This window comes from Nannobrachium achirus (assembly GCF_963921795.1).
Source record: "Nannobrachium achirus genome assembly, chromosome: 9".
Classification (NCBI taxonomy): Eukaryota; Metazoa; Chordata; class Actinopteri; order Myctophiformes; family Myctophidae; genus Nannobrachium; species Nannobrachium achirus.
Window position 1 is genome coordinate 57,813,469 of NC_137818.1, and position 17,201 is coordinate 57,830,669.

Consider the following 17,201-nt stretch of genomic DNA (forward strand, 5'->3'; position numbering starts at 1 on the left):
GACCGGTTACAAACCCGAAAAGTGAAGTGATCCCAGACTAACAATAAACATACCAAGGATACGGCGTTGACGTCACGTCACAATCAACCAGGAAGTGTGTGAGTAGCCTCTAAAGCAGGGGTCTTCAACAGGGGGTCCGCGACCCCTAGGGGGTCCGCGGAGGTACTGCAGGGGGTCCGCGAAATTGTTGCCAAAAAAAAAAAAAAAAAAAAAGTTTCAAAAAATGTTTTTTTTTTTTGTGTGCCTTTTTCCACATTTATGTTAAAAAATAAATCATGATTCTATTCATTTTGAATAGCTTGAATACATGATTACTATGCAATTGACATATTGTTGATATTATTGACATTTGTTCTCAGTTAATAAGTAGTATGTTTAGAAATGGTTGTGGTACGGCCCACCCTGCTCGCTGTAACTTGTACATGTTTAAAATAAAAAATATGTCGTAGCCCCGACCCCCCCACCCTACGAGGTGGTAGGGGGTCCCTGCTCCATCTCCCCATCAGTTTGGGGGTCCCCGGCCTGAAAACGTTGAAGACCCCTGCTCTAAAGTAAAGGTTCAGGAGTTGCTCAACAATATGATTTTTCCCCCCCTACTGAATGAATGCATACTTTTGGGGGGTTTCGCAATGAGAAAGCGGTTGAGAACAAGCTTGAGTGTGTGTCAGAATCTGCACATTTTATGTAATGTGACAAACAAATACCCCATAATAAATAAATCACAGTTATGAAAACCGGCACTTCTTGTCCGTATGTATGTAGGCCTATCTTTGTAACAATGTCAACAAACAGGACAGCAACTATATCTCCTGTCCTGTTTGTTGACATTGTGACATCATATTGTTGCGACATCACCTCATCAAAGGTCAAACCCTGGATGTCCATCCATAGGCCTACATGGAGACTACTGGATCATCAGCTAGATTTCCATATATGGAGCTGACCTCTACATCTGATTCCCAGAAGAAGCCCTGTTAGGGCAACCACACTAATAGAATCCCTTTTATGACATCAATATTAGGGAATGCCCATATTTGGGCATATTGTGCCATTTTAACCAGTGTGGTTGCAGCGACTTGCAAATTAATTACGTCCTTGTCCCTTTATGCCCATATGGAAATCCCTGTCTTCTACATTGGATTCCCTGTTAGGGCAACCACACTAATAGAATTCCTTTTATGCCCAACAATATTAAGCCCATATCTGGGAATTCCCATTCAATAGAATCCTGTTTATGCCATCAATATTAATCAATTAATTAATTAATTATGAATTAGTCAATTAATCAATTAATTGATTAATAATTATGTTTTCAGATCCAGAAACAAAACAAAGAATCAAACAATGAGAGCTTGTAAGCTATTTCCAATATATTTTTTAAATAGAGTGGAGTGTTTAATTCATGATGTAGGCTATTTAGGATCATCCCGAGGAATCTGGGATAAGACACCAACATATCTTTTGGGTTATCGATCTGAAAAACCTTTGGGGCCCCTGCGGCACGCTCATGTGGTGACATCACTGTGGCATCCTGATTCCTTGGCATCTTCATCCCAGCGGTCCAGTGTGCACTGTGCAGGAGCAGTGCAGCAGCACCACGTTCAACCAAAATGGCGACCCCCTATGTTGAAGATGAATCTGGTGAGGGTGAGACTGCTGCGGCTGCTTTGTTGTTAAATGTTGTTGTTGTTGATAATCAAATGTTCTGCTTTGGAAACGTGGCTATTGGTTTGCAGCCAAACTTTGGATTATTGTGCATTATGTGACTACAACGTTAATAACAGTAGAGTGCGTGCAGTGGAACGACATGCTAAGTTGCTAAACGTTAGCTGATGTTAGCATCCCTCTTCAGTGTGACAGTGGCTTAAACTTAAAAAGTCCTGAATATAACAGTAATCACACTTTATTTCTCTGTATATTAAACTGTATAAAAGTTATCAAAGCACACCTGGCCTGGCCGCCTAAAGAGATAACAGCATCTTTGTCAATATTCATATTCATAATTAATCCATTTATATTGTTTATGGTGGTAGGTTGTGTTTTCTTTTATTTTGGCAGCATGCATCTGTATCTGTGACTCTCAATACTCTACCTCATGCATTAACCAAGGGAAGGTGCAACCCTTACCTGTACCCTCGCCCCTCGGTTGCTAATTAGTGTGGTTAGGTCCGAGAATGTTTTGCTACAATACTACAATACTCTCTCTCTCTAGGCCTGTATTCTTTGTTTTTGATTGATTGATTATTTTATTTGACAAAAATGGATTCTACATGGATGCTACAATATTCTCTCTCTGGGCCTGTATTTCACTGCACATGATGAACATGTGACAAATAATATCTTTGAATAGAATTGTATCCTGCTTACAGTCCAACAACATTATTCAGTTCATCACTTTATAGGGGTGTGTGTGTGTGTGTGTGTGTGTGTGTGTGTGTGTCCAGGTATTATGTGTAATTGGAAAATTGTTTCAACCTCTCTAGGCCTAATATAAATGTGTGTTTTGTTTTGTTTTTTTGTAGGGAAATACATTGCTGCTACGCAGCGACCGGATGGAACCTGGAGGAAACCGCGGAAGGTGAAGGACGGTTACACTCCGCAGGAAGAAGTCCCTGTGTAAGTTCAATTCTTTTTGATGTACAGTTACTGTACTGGGGGTATAGTAGCCCCTCTCGGGACCCTAGTTACCTTTGTCAAAGACAAAAAAGGTAACTAGTATGGTCCCGAGAGCATTCTATGTATTGGGGCTCAGCAGAGTTTTTATTTGGCTACCTACCACCTTTCTGCCATGCATTAATCAGGGTTCCCACGGTCATGAAATATTTTGAAATTAGAAAAATATTTTTCCAGTACTGGAAAAGTTTTGGAATTGATCAAGGGTCCTGGAAAAAATAGCTATGCATTGTCTTTGGTTATTGATTTTGTTAATACCTCTGAAATGACAAATTCAACATTGGCCAAATTGTCAAATATTAGAGGCAGAAATTGTGAAAATTGCGAGGCGTTGTGAGCATGTAGATCGGCTATTTTCACAATAAAACCGTGTTGTAAAAAATTCCTCAACTCTTAGTGCTCGTCATGGTGCCCGGGTCCCCAGTTCAAATATGATTATTTCGGGGGTCACGGCCTGAAAATGTTGAGAACTACTGGCATACACTACCTGTCTTTGGGCATTGTGCCTAGGAGTAAACAACTCGTCATTGAGCTGAATTATTGTTATATAGTCCTGGAAATCAGGTTAAAAATTCTGGAAAAGTTTTGGAAATTAATTGGTAAAAATGTGTGGGAATCCTGATTAATGCACCATGGCAGCCTCAAGTAGAATATAGTTCAATATTTGGAGAGGAACTCTGCTCATCCTCAGTCACCAAACAAACAACATAGAAAAAAAATGTGGCAGAACCTACCTCTTGCTGAGATCCAACGCTAGAGCGGTCACAAGGATTCGGTATCTGGCATTCATGTTATTGTTTACTGTTATTTACTCTGTTATTGCATTTTGCTTGCCTTTTGACTCATTCATAGTAAAACTACTTTTCCCCCCCTGTGGACACAGCCCCATAGACTAGGGTAAACCATTAAATGTCCACATATTAATGTAGACGTGTAAAAAGAGAAGGAGGCGTATTATTAGTTCCCAAGGAAGTACAGTGTCGAGTGAGATGTCGATCGGATGAGTAGTTCTCCAGAACCGGTGCAGTCTGCACTCTGCACTAACTAGTACAGAGGTACCCAAACTGGTTAGCTAGAGAAATTTGACGTTTGGCCAGGAGGACCCAAACTAGTGAAACTAGCAGATTTACAAGCTCACAAGGTGTTGCTTTGTGCCGTGTTGTGAGCTTGTACACCATTTTCACTACTAAACATGTGTTTTGTAATTTATGGAATTTCTTAGATTTTTGTTTTATTTCTTTACTGAGCTTTTGGGAATGGTTTGAAATAATGATAATTAAATAACAAAATGTAGGAAACAAAAAATAAAGTGACCCATAAACATGTGTCCGCGACCCACAAATGGGTCCCGAGACTCCCGACCCACTGTTTGGGAAACGGTGAACTAGTATGTCAAAACCTGTCGTCAGACAATCTTTTCTTTTTTTGCAGATACGAGAACAAGTTTGTGAAGTTTTTCAAAAGCAAGCCGGACCTCCCACCGGGCATGAGCCCAGACGACGCAGAACAGTCCAAGAAGCCGCAAAAGATCCCCGGCTGCGACGGCGGCGGAGGTGACACGGCGGGGCTGTCCAAGACGGCCAAGCGCAACATGAAGCGCAAAGAGAAACGAAAGCAGCAGGGCGGCAGCACCGGCGGCGGCCAGGAGGAGAGCGAGGCTGACGCCGTGGAGTCGCTGAGAGACGCGGTCGAGAACGCGTCGATCTCGGAGGGGGGCGACGACTCGACGCAGCCGCCCGCCGCCAGGACACCCGCCCGCGCAGATTCTGCTCCGCCCGACGCCACCGAAAAGGCCAAAAAGGTGAAAAACCTCAAAAAGAAGCTGCGGCAGGTGGAGGAGCTACAGCAGAAAATGGACTCTGGGGAGATCAAGCAGCCGACGAAGGATCAGTTGGAAAAGTTGGAGCGCGCCGACGGCTTACTGGAGGAACTGAGGGAGCTGGAGGCCGATTCGTGAAACGGACAAACGGTTGGAAGCACTAACTATGAAAACACAGAATAACAACAGACTTTGAGATCTTGGCGTCTTTTGGAACACGTGGTCTCTGTTTTGAGGTATCTTGTCCCCACTACTCAACATGAATGAACACACTACTACCCGGTAACAACCTCAGTGCTAAATTCATCCATTTGCAACTCTTTGGGAGTGCACAAATGGCTTTGTGCACTCTCAGGGTTAAATTAAGACCGTTGTTTTCCCCAGCAGTAGTTGACACACTCCTGGCAAACTGTTGACATGGTCCCGCAGGCAGGTGAAAGCTTTTGGAGTCCTGCGTATGCGTTTGGATTGGCCACAAAACTGCTCACTGGTTATTCATCCATAGTTGCGGTTTCTTTTAAAAACCACTGCTTATTGGATTGTTTCTTTTTCTTTTTTCTTTTCTTTTCTTTTTTAACCTTTAAAAACAAAACAAAGGGATATTAATTACACCTGACAAACACATGATATTGTATAAATGCAGCTGGTTTGAATTGGTTGGTTGGTTGGAAGAGGAGCTGTCTGTCACCCTCACTTCTCGCTGTGTCTTCATTCAATCATGAGACTAGATATTCCTTGTTTTTAATCATCACATAGTCTAGCCTGGTTTTTATACTATTGAAAATAAAAGAAATCGAAAATATAATCTACACTATCTATTGAGGTATTTGGTCAAAACTTAGATTGGATCCAAATCCACCTATTGGAAAGAATTTAGTTCAGAGGACAGTGGAAAATGTGTCCAAACTCCAAACTGAGCGACAACCAACGTAAAGAACAGGACATTTTGCATAACATTTGACTGATTTTGAGCGAGCAACTATGATTTTTAACAGATTTCTTTCCAGTTACTTGAATAGCACCTGGAGGGCATTTGTGTGACAAATACCCGCTGTTACTGACAACACTGTGTCGTATCTCTGCAGCAACGTCACACATTAAATCCTGATGTAACTGACGATACAGGATTTCTCACAAATCTAGTTTGACCTATGTGACTCCTCAGTGTTAATTTAACTCTGCAAATGGAACCATTTTGTTACATGCTTGCCATTTGCCCAGCCGGCAACATTTTACTATTCCAGCCAGGCGTAATGAATAATTAATCGTCGTAATGTAATAGAGGTCACGTGCGTATCTACATTTAATATCCGGCTAGCCTAATAATGATGATTGCACTCATAATAACGTAATAAGGCAGCGGGACAATGTGGCCGGTGATCATTTTTGGTCGATTCGGCCTCGAACGGAAAACCTGATTTGCACACTTGAGATACAAATGGATAAATTGAAACTGAGGTACATTCTATTGTGCAGGATGTAACTGTGGCATAATAGCAATGCAAGTCTTAGGAATTCCAGTTTTTCATGGATGTTCATACGATATTTTATATAAATGGAAGTAGGGGTAAAACGGTGAATCCAGTAATTGGTTACTCGAAGGACACAAAATTAATAAAACTCAATTTTAGTAAATAAATAATGGGTTTCGTTATGTGTCATGTAAACGATTTCAATATGTGCTATTTATAACTGAATATGTTCCTTCCACATGTCATGAAAAGTTAGTTTTTTCTTTTTTTACTTCTGGCTGAACAGTATTAAGCAATTTCATTTTTGGGGTTTGAAAACTTGATGAGCACTACATTACCATAATTTTGTACTTACCATATTTCACTGTCATTTTATAAAATGCCTAAAGTAATTTTTTATTGCAGCCCTAAATGAGATTTCCATACCTTTAATTAATCAAAAGAAATCTGTTCACCGACTATTATGCCTTCCCTGCGTGGTCCTAAGCTGAACAATGTCCCATAAATTATAACAATTTACCAGAATTATGGCACTTGACAATAAAATATTGGCACACTTTTTCTTTTCCAGCACTTTTCTCCCCAACAGTCTAAATTTCTTTGCTATTAAAATAGTGGTTGAATATATTTAAATATACCAAATGTCAGCAGACGCACTTTATAATCGCCTCCACCAGGCCGTATAATATTTGCCTCTGAGATGTAATGGAGTAGAAGAAAAAGTACAGCAAATTGGCATTACTCCAGTTAAGTAAAAATACCACAAAATTGTACTTGAGTAAATGTACTAAATTACTTTACACCACAGTCAAGTTCTGCCTCTCTGATATCAACAAACTATGTTATTTCTCTGTAATGGGGTGGGTGTGGGGATTGTAAACTGTTGCCACAAAGCTGGAAGCTCCCAAGAATGTCCAGAATGTATCTTCTGTAGCGTTAAGATTTCCATTCAATGGAACACACTAATAAGAAACACAAATGCCCGATGTATCCTTAATAAGTTACACACAAGCTTGTATATCTGCTGTTTTCAATTTGAGACGACAGCACGTAACTAAGAATACCTCAGGCCACTTAACCACAAGCCCTATTGTGAGGCAAAACATTCAGAGAAAATAGATATGTTCACAACACGACACTTTGTGAAGTTGTAGATCAGCTACTTTCAGCCAAGTCATTTTGTGTAGAGGGGAAAAAAAGGAGTTGTCTGTAATAGACCCCTAGGGCTTTATGGGTCATATAGTCAGTTTGTATTGTATCAACATTTTACTGTTATGAGTTCACACAAATCAAGAGTCTCTTCCTTCCTGTCTGTCGTCTCACTTTACACGTTTACACGCAACATACACTGACATAACATAGGCAGGTTTACACGCAATGCACTGACAGAACATGGGAGGGGCCTTCTGCCCACATAAAGGAGACAAACAATTTGTAGCAATGGTTACATTGTTTTGCATGAACAAGATCCTAGACTATACGCACTGTAATTTACTCTAGTCTTAGAGGGAGTGTGGCAAGTTGTTTTGCTCAAGGAATACTTGCAATAGCCATAAATTCATACCCGAGGGTTATAAATATTTTCATTGAGAAATATGTTTTGGGGATCTTTGGCAAACACGAATCCTCACTCTGTTAACAGAACTATAGAGAAACGACGAGTATACATCAGGCGTAATCACTCTGCAGATAACAAGTCTGTTTGGTTCCATTTGTACACTCAGTTAAAGTAAGACTCAGGATTTCTTTGTGTTCTGTCAATCCACTGGAGTGATGTGCTGAAGTTACATAGGTCAATCATTCAGGAAAGAAATTAGCTTAATAAACACATGGTACAAAAGGGTATCGAACTACAAACATTTATCACAAACCCAGGGGTGTCGCACCGAAATCTGGGCCCTGGGTACTTTAACTATTGAAAAATAGCAGATATACAAGCTCACAGCACGGCACAGAGTGCCGCGCTGCGAGCTTGTAGACCTACTATTTCTGAAAAATCGTGAAAATGTCTTTGAATATTTCAAATCCTTCTAATGTTTTTTGAAAAACTTAAGTTTCTATGTCAGTGGTGCTCAAACTGTTTCATGTAAAGGACCCCCAAAATGATATGTATTTTGGCCATGGACCCCCATCTCAAAATATTTAGTTCCAGGGACCCCCTCAGAAGCAAAATTTGAGTTACAAATGTTTGCTCAAAAAATACATATATTCAAAGATTTGCTCACAGCATGGCACCGAGTGCCGCGCTGTGAGCTTGTAGATCTGCTATTTTTCAATAGCTAAAGTGTAAAATAATTCCAGGCCCCTCCACCGTGGGCCCTAGTAACTCAGTCCCACCTTCCCCCCCCCTGTGACGCCCCTGCACAAACCAGTTGTCAAGATGAAATTGACTAATGAAATAATCACTTTAAACCTATAACAAACCACTTTGTTGAATGGGGTCCCCGTGCCCTATTTTAGGCTCCCTCCTTTTTACCCTTGTCAAAAAGTGGTAGTGTAGGAGATCAGCACCAAGTCAGTAAAACAGTGGAAAAACTCAGAAATGGACCAGGAAGCAAGCTTGCAGCAAAGATCCAACAACTCTCCGCATGGCAGACCTACACTCAGTCACAGTGTGTCACATTGTGCCACACTATGAGCTTGTAGATCTGCTATTTCTGAACAAATCATATTACAATTGTATAATTGTAGGGTTCTTGACATGGAGAAAAAGTTTGAGAACCACTGAGCAAGGATTTAGAAGACATTTTCAGAATCGGACTCAGGTCTTAGTTACCGGTAATGGGGAAAATGTGTATCTAACAGACTACTCTGTGACAACCCTCTGCTACACCAAATGTCTTTGCAGAAATTACCTATTTTCAAATATGACCAAATGTTCACCCCAGAACAGAGATGCTAGGGTTCAAGAGGTTCTTAAAACTGGCAATCCCCTAAGAAGTATATCATTCTGAATCATGTTAGTCAGTGCACAGAAGGCGTTCCTCTCCTGACAGCTTGAATGATGTTCTGGTCTCATGTAGAGTACAATGCATTCCTTCTGGGTCCATTGTGTGGTTGTGTGGTGCTATAGAAGCAGTGATGGTATAAGAACTGGATGAGGAGTGGACATGTACTGCAGTTCCGTCAGACCTCTCTTGGATTGAATTAAGATGATGAGCCACAGTCCAGTTATGATTAGACAGACATCTCAGTGTGTGTTTAACTGAGACAAAGGCTTCTCAATAATGGAAAGATATCAGCATATCAGAATGGATTACTTGAAATCTGTGGTGCTTCTTGTTTTGGCCACAACAGCACCATCTGCTGCCTTGAGCAGAGACGAAATCACAGAAGCTTTGGTAAGAAAACACTTTGCCTCACCACATCTGAACAAAAGTATAATATAATAAAAAAAATATCTAGTTTGCCTATTATTCTCTGGGCTGACCTGAAGTGTGCAGGTATTAATTATAGATTCCATCTACAATACTGTGGAGGGAATTTATGGAGTTAATTGTCTTTAATCCTTTTTTAAGCAATAGCTCTTAAAATGTTTCTATACATATAAATCTGGTATTTTTTTGGGAGCAAAATGGACTACTGAAATGCATTGGTTTCTATAGATTTACTTGCAAAATAATTTAACAGAGAGCTGTCATTAGTTAGTGATCAGTAGCTTTATGCGTTTACCAACATGACCTTTAAATATTCCCTGTAGGTCTATTTGAGAAGTTATGGCTATCTGCATATTCCACTGGACTCTAGGAACCAAAACGTTCCCCGCGAAGACATAGAAGCAGCCCTGAGGTAACTGTCTAATATCTTTTGTTTTTATACAATATTCACTTTTAGGTGTAAGACTTGTTGTTATTGTGATGTTCATCCCTTGTCTAGCTCTATGTTATGTTCTAATATGTAATGGAGTAAAACCTCCATGATGACATATTGTTTTGTTGTGTGCATTTTGGTTCTATAGACCACTGCTTCCCAGTAGGTCAGGACCTATTTGTGGGTCGCGAGTAGGCCTACACATAAAAATCCATGTTTTTTTATATATTATTATCATTCTTTTTTCTTTTTTTTTATGAATAAATGAAAAGCTTTTGGACGTAAATAGTTTTGGACATACAAGGTTTTTTACGTGTTAAATTATTTTTGTTGCACATAATCTTCTAGATCACGATGCCAGACTAAATTGTCATATTTGATTTGATCAATACTATAGGGCTGTATTTTGATTGTCTTGAGTACCAGCTCTTATGACTTAACTTAAAGGCCTGTCCATATTGTCTCCGACCACCGAACTTTTCGTCAGAGAGTTACGACTTTACGGCGTGTGGCTTTCCGAACTGTAATTCGGGGTAGTGCTTTTCAGAAAATGCGAGTGACGTGATTTTGTAGTTGGACCGGACCTTTCAGACGAAAAGTTCTGTGGTCAAGTTCAAGTTACTTTTATTGCCACACAACCAGGTTGGTGGTATTTAGTTTCAGCACATAAAATGTTGCAGCTCTGACAGAAACAAGGAACAAAAACAAGTACATATAGACATTTGCCCTATTACCACAACCAACAATAAAAACATGAAAAACAAAAATAAAGGACAGACAACCATTTAGCTAGTGTGAGGAGGGAGAGGGAGTGGGGTACTGAGGGAGTTTAGAGTTCGTATGGCTGTAGGGTAAAAACTGTTTTTGAAGCGGGAGGTCTTGGCATGGATTGATCTGTAGCGTTTCCCTGATGGTAGTAACTTAAACAGACGGTGGGCTGGGTGGGAGGGGTCCTTAATTATCTTACTGGCACGAGTGATGGTTCGGGATGTATATATAGAGTCCAGAGTGGGGAGGTCACAACCAATGATTTTTGCTGCCTTGTTAATAATACGCTGTAGATTGGATTTTGAGAGACAGGAGACAGTATGGACAGGCCTTAAAGTTAAGGCATAGGAGCTGGTACTTAAGACAATCAAAATAGAGCCCATATATCTATAACATCCTTGTTTTTTTTTTCTTGTTCTTCTTAATTTATCTCTCAGAGTCTTTCAGAAGGCCAATGACCTTCCCATGTCTGGAACGCTGAATGAAGCCACTCTGACAGTGATGAGAAAGCCTCGCTGTGGTGTGGAGGACTCTTTCAGCAACACATCCCTCAGATACAGTGTGATGGGTGGGTATTTACACTAGCCTCGCGTAGACAGACAAATCTGCCATTGCAAAGAAAAATTGCCCAGTGATATTTATTGTCTTGCTATGCGAGGCTATATTTACACGGCACATTTTGTTTCCATAGCCATATTTAAACCTGGCATCCCTATTTTGGGCAAAGAAGTTAAAACATTTCCATCCATTTTTTCCACAATGTTGCACGGTTTATTATTATATGATTTAAAAAAGATCTTCATCAGTCAAAATATTTAGAAAATAAATCTCTTGTCTCGCAAGTTACTGTACTATGAAAAGCTTGTTGAGATTTTACGTGACACAATTTAACAGGCCACTGGCGTAAGAAGACGCTGACCTTCCGCATCTATAATTACACCCCTGATCTGGGACAGGCAAAGACCCGGCTGGCCATCCTCACCGCTTTTAGGTACTGGAGTGACGTGTCGCCGCTCCGGTTCCAGGAGGTGCACCGGGGGAGGGCAGACATCAAAATCTCCTTTCACAGAAGAGATAAGACGTGTCCGGTGCCTTTTGATGGCCACGGTAGGAGCTCTTTCATGGATAAATGTTCTCAGTCGTCCCTCACGACTGATTTCAGTCATTTGGATTCCACAGAAGCCATGCAGCATGTCTTCTATTTTCAGTTATTACTTATTTTAAAGGAGTAGTTCACCCCCAAAATCTCATTTTTTCTCATTATTACTCATGCCATGGAGACTTGTAAGTAAGTAGCCTTGCCAAGCCATGAGGCCCATAGGGCAGGAGCCTATCTCCTGTTTCTGTAGCGTGAGGCAGCTTGATGTACAACACGTACACCCCCTGGACATGACGCTAGTATGTTGTAGAGACTTAACCCAATCCAACCCTTGATGCTGAGTGCCAAGCAGGGAGGCACTGGGTCCAATTTTTCACAGTCTTTGGTATGACCCGGTTGGGGAATTAAACCCTGACCTCCCAGTCTCAGGGCGGACACTCTAACCACAAGGCCACTGAGCTGGAGACTTGAATTGAATAATATCTTTTTGTATTTGTCGCATTCCTAAGACAAAAATGTGATTCTAATGAATTTACCCTGACAGTTTCCCCACCCAGTGCCATCCAGGGCCAAGCATTCGGGTCCCCATCAATCAATGGGGGTACATTTACTATAATCACATTTTTGTCTTAGGAATGCAACAAATACAAAAAAATATATTATTGAACTCAAGTCTCCATGGCATGAGTAATCAAATGAAAAAAAGTTATTTTGGGGTGAACTAGCGTATTTGAAGTGATCAATATTACAGTATAGTACAGCACTTTAGTAAAAGTACTTAATTCCACCACTGCTTAACAGACTATATTTTTGTGTGTTGTGATGGGAGATTTGTCTTATGATGATTCAGATGTGGGATGATAGTTGTGCAGACTCTTAAATGATAGTGGATTCTAGATGTGTGTTTTTAGGTAAATGGACTTTTAGATAGGCAAATGCGTTTTTAGATTTGAAGTTTTATATTGTAATCAGCAAAATAATTCAGTGTTTTTTACTTGTCTTTTTTAACTCTGTGATCATGCTGAAAGTTGAATAAAGTTGATTACAGTTTATGATTAGATTGTGTGATGTCATGATGGTTGTCTTGTGAATAGGACATGATGGTAGTTTATGATTGTGTGATGTCATGATGGTTGTCTTATGATAGGACGTGATGGTAGTTTATGATTAGATGGTGTGATAATAGTTGTCTCAGAGGATGTACGGTATGTCGGCTCATCATCAGGACGTGTCCTGGCCCACGCCGAGTTCCCTCAGTCCGGCATCGTCCATTTTGACGAAGATGAACTGTGGACAGAAGGGAGGGACTACGGCTCCAACCTGAGAATCGTAGCTGCCCATGAGATCGGCCACGCTTTGGGTCTGGGCCACTCGCGGCACTACGGCGCCCTGATGGCGCCCGTTTACATGGGATACCGTTCCGACTTCAGGCTCCATCCAGACGACATACGAGGCATCCAGGCTTTATACGGTAACATCACAGTAGGCCTATGGTAATAATAAAGGCAGGGGTCTTCAACGTTTTCAGGCCAAGAACCCCTTTGTTGAGAGAGAGATGAAGCAGGGACCCCCCACAACCTTTTCATAGATTCCATATAGTGTATTTTGGATTCATGGCGATTTGTGTTTTCAGATAACCACGTAAACTGTCAATACTTAATCAACTTGACCTTTCACTCTGTACCTAGTCTTGCTATTTTTCCTGACAATCTACAAGCTCACAACGCAGCGTGAGGCGTTGTGAGCTTGTAGATCTGCTATTTTTGGCTAAGGTTCTCAGGATATGGACACTAGGGTTTAAGTGGTTAATGTAAAAAAAGGAGAAAAAAGGTTACTATCACACAAAGATTTGGAGGACCCCCTGTAGTAACTCTGAGGACCCCTGGACCCCCCGTTGAAGACCCTTGTATTAAGGGCCAAAATTCTTCTTTTTCAAGTAATACTCTATCTATATGTAGGCTAATCTGCATAACATGTTCCCCTCCTCTCTGCTCTCTTTAGGAAAGCCAGTGAAAACTCCCCCATCCAGAAGATCAAGCCCACCGGTGGCTGTCAGACCCCCAGTACCTTGCAGGGCTGCTATGGATGCAATTATGCTTGGTACAGTCAGGCTGGTCCCACAAATACAATGATGTGCATTATTCATCCATACCATGTGTTGGACATTGCTGACACATTCATAATTATGCCGTGAAATAAGCCTATCACTTTTACACTATTTGGTGTGTTCATAAGTGATTTTCTGTGTTAAAACTAGTTTCTGTGTTACTAGTTTCATTAAAAACGCATCCATGCCTTGGTTGTCCCACACAAGCCATCACAATCTCATAAATCATGTTTTGGTGTGAGCATTCGGCACAAGTGCCAATCAAAGTGACTGTACTGGCCAATCACAGGGCTTATCCCGGGACTTGGCAAAACACATAAAAGCATAACATCCGTTTAGCAGAGTGTGATGGCTTGTTGTGTGGGACAACGATGACATGGATGTGTTTGTAATGACAACTAGTTACACATTCATGAAAAATAAAAACACTTTTGACCACAACTAATAGTGTAAAAGCGATAGGCTTATGGGCTCCACTCTATGATATGAGAGCTGCTGAGTTCTGCTGGGGAAACTGGACAGCAGGGGCATTTGTGCCTAATAGACCCCATGGACATGGTCTTTTTAGATCAATACAAGTAGGAAAATGAGCCTAGAAGTGATTTAGTTGTCAACTCTGAAAGTGTACAAATGAACATCAAACCTAGCATCTGTCTAAAGTAACAACATCCAAATAACATTCTTAATCCCCCTTGTGGGGAAACAGTACATGTCTATCGAAATATAACATAACAGATGTGAACAAGGATGAGAAAAGGAAGGGAAGTCTGCACACTATTGCTCCCAGTTGAAAATCCATTTTAAGTTTCAACCAACATTTCGACCACTGTGGGTCTTCATCAGGACTTCCCTTCCCTTCTATGTACTTATCGTCGTTGTCGGGTGGAAACCGTGTATGTCCAAAACCGTATGTTTTGTATTTATCATTTAAAAAATGATTTAAACTAGTGAAAACAGACGATCTACAAGCACACAACGCCTCGCGGTGCGAGGCGGTGCGAGGCGTTGTGTCCTTGTAGATCTGCTGTTTTCACTACTTTTGTGCGACGGCCTTGTATGATGAAGCAGGGCTTAGTTTGCGAAAACATTTACACATTTAGACTTGGTGATACAAGGTTTCTGCCCGACAGTGACGATATTGTTGTTCAGCACCCGAAAGGGTTTTTGTTGGGATGTGCGTGCATCCCCTTGGACTCTATTTCAACAAGTAGCTTACCTATCCAACATACATCCGCCTAGTACATCTAGCATCAAAATATGGACCACAAGCAGTGATACAAGCAGTGTGGAATGCTACAGTAGGTGGGCATGGAGGTGCAGTTTCCTTTTAACTGTGTACTTACATTATTATTTTGTTCCCTAAAGGTCCACAGCATAAGACATATGTCTTCAGTGGTCAGCATGTGTGGACAGTGACTGACAGAGGTACCACCAGCCCTGTTCCCATCAATACTCTGTGGAAACATCTACCTGGAAACATCAATGCAGCCGTTCACTCCCAGAGAACAGGCAAATCCTACTTCCTGAAAGGTACAGTATGTTGATACTCTCTGACTTGTGTGATTGTACAGTGTATGACGTGTTGTGTATGCATATTTGATATCTGCTGCTATAATTGTTGTGATATTTGTTTCTGTTACTTTCAAAAGTGGAAACACAATTTGTGGGAATCTTGCACAGAACAATTCACCCACTCTTTGGTGTGAACTTGCAATATGACAATAAACTTAAGCTGAGATGAGTTGATAGCCATTATAGTGTGTCCATGTGAGCAACAATTAGTCTTTAACATTAAAACGTAGTGTTCTCTCCTTAAGCTTTGACTGGTTTTGTAATACTGTGATTGCAATGTTTTGCAGTAAACTGCATTACACTGTCCCTTGTTAAACACACATAATGTAAGTGTGTGTTAGGGCATTCACAAATAATGTTTTTTTAGTTCAAATTATTCGACCTCAAAGTATTCGAATAGTCGAATATTCGACAGGACTGGCCAAACTGTCAAATATTAAGTAAGCAAGAGGCAAACAATTTTCACAATATTTATCTGCGGAACCGAGTCACATTAAATGTAATACCTACAATTCCAAGTGCTTGTCTGGGTGGGGGTCCCCAGTTGAAATATGTTTATTTTGGGGGTCACGGCCTAAAAAGGTTTGAGAACCCCTGGTATAGAGCATTAACAAATTAATTCAGGGGCATTGACAACTCATTCTTATGACTTCCTATCTAGCTAAGCTTTATAAACTATATATTTTTTAAAGAGAAAACAATAACAAAATAAAAATAAGCGAATATTCGACTTCGGTGAACAACGTCGAAAAGTGACTTCGCTATTTGGTGAATGCCCTAGTGTGTGTTGAACAATGTAGACAGTAAACATTTGTGTGTCTTTCTCTTTAACAGGGGACAAGGTGTGGAGACACACAGGCTTCAAACTAGACTACGGCTTCCCCAAACCCCTGACCAACATTCCCGCCAATGTTGATTCAGCCCTATACTCCAGCAAGAACCAAAAATTGATCTTTATCAAAGTATGTCGTGAAAATTGCAGTTGCTCTCAACTAGTAGTCCGTGTTTGTTGGTTTTTGCAACCCACGTGCACGGGAGGTTGACCTTTTACCATCTGTGCATATTTCAGGGCAGTGGATACTGGCAGTGGGATGAACTTGGACCGACAGACTTCGGAGCCTATCCCAAACCCACGGGGCAGCTGTTCCATGGCATACCCAGCAGTCCAGATGCCGCGGTCACGTGGGAGAATGGCCACATATACGTGTTCAAAGGTAGCCAGTACTGGCGCGTAAACAAAAACCACCAAACAGTGGAGAAAGCCTCCCCTCTCAAGCACTGGATGCAGTGTGACGACTAGGTCACTAGAGGCCACTGCAGGCCCATGATTCTAACGTCTGGTCAAAATGAAAACATTATACCACAATGGGAGGACATGATGATGGACATCAATACTCAATATTTACTCAACTCAAAATGGAATGTGGACTCCTCCTTTTTGCTGTATCATCAAATTAATGCTGCATCTTTGGCATCACAGGGGCTAAGCTGGCAGTCAGAAGGACATAAATAACAAACTCAGATGTTGAGATGTGGACTTCTCCTCTAATTAACACTTCCACTCATTTACACTGGGTTCACAGAACAATGGAAATGATACCACTCATTTCACTCAGCCCAGAATTACGAGAATTCTGATTTGTGTTGGCGGCACTGCTGTGGTGGGAAGTGGGCACTAGGCTGCAGGCACACTAGTATATTATATTTATTGCTATGGTGCTACCCGGCAGGGGAATTTGTTTTGGACTGTGGTGGTGATATATAACGGCATCTCTGAAATGCTAAATGAACAACCTCTTTATCTTTGCCCACAATATGCCACCTGTTAGGTGGTAATCATATTAAATCAAGAGGTAAACAGAATGTCATCATGGCATTGTT

The 17,201-nt window shown here is 41.0% G+C and overlaps 2 protein-coding genes across 3 annotated transcripts; both read left to right on the top strand.

Moving 5' to 3' along the window:
• Positions 1-1,583: 1,583 nt before the first annotated feature.
• Positions 1,584-5,297, top strand: pym1 (PYM homolog 1, exon junction complex associated factor; the record flags this gene model as incomplete). 2 transcript variants are annotated; one of them, XM_080733742.1, is made up of 3 exons in its annotated part: positions 1,584-1,647; positions 2,523-2,616; positions 4,105-5,297. In XM_080733742.1, 3 exons carry the CDS (start codon positions 1,611-1,613, stop codon positions 4,628-4,630), a joined length of 657 nt encoding a protein of 218 aa, XP_080589868.1. In that variant the 3' UTR covers positions 4,631-5,297. The 2 variants fall into 2 exon arrangements, with proteins under 2 accessions (XP_080589868.1, XP_080589869.1); XM_080733743.1 differs by having other exon boundaries at positions 1,611-1,641.
• Positions 5,298-11,007: 5,710 nt separating this feature from the next.
• Positions 11,008-16,620, top strand: LOC308291016 (matrix metalloproteinase-19-like; the record flags this gene model as incomplete). The annotated part of the gene is made up of 7 exons (XM_080732931.1): positions 11,008-11,110; positions 11,437-11,649; positions 12,867-13,134; positions 13,643-13,704; positions 15,114-15,278; positions 16,155-16,282; positions 16,390-16,620. 7 exons carry the CDS (start codon positions 11,008-11,010, stop codon positions 16,618-16,620), a joined length of 1,170 nt encoding a protein of 389 aa, XP_080589057.1.
• Between the last annotated feature and the right edge of the window lie 581 nt (positions 16,621-17,201).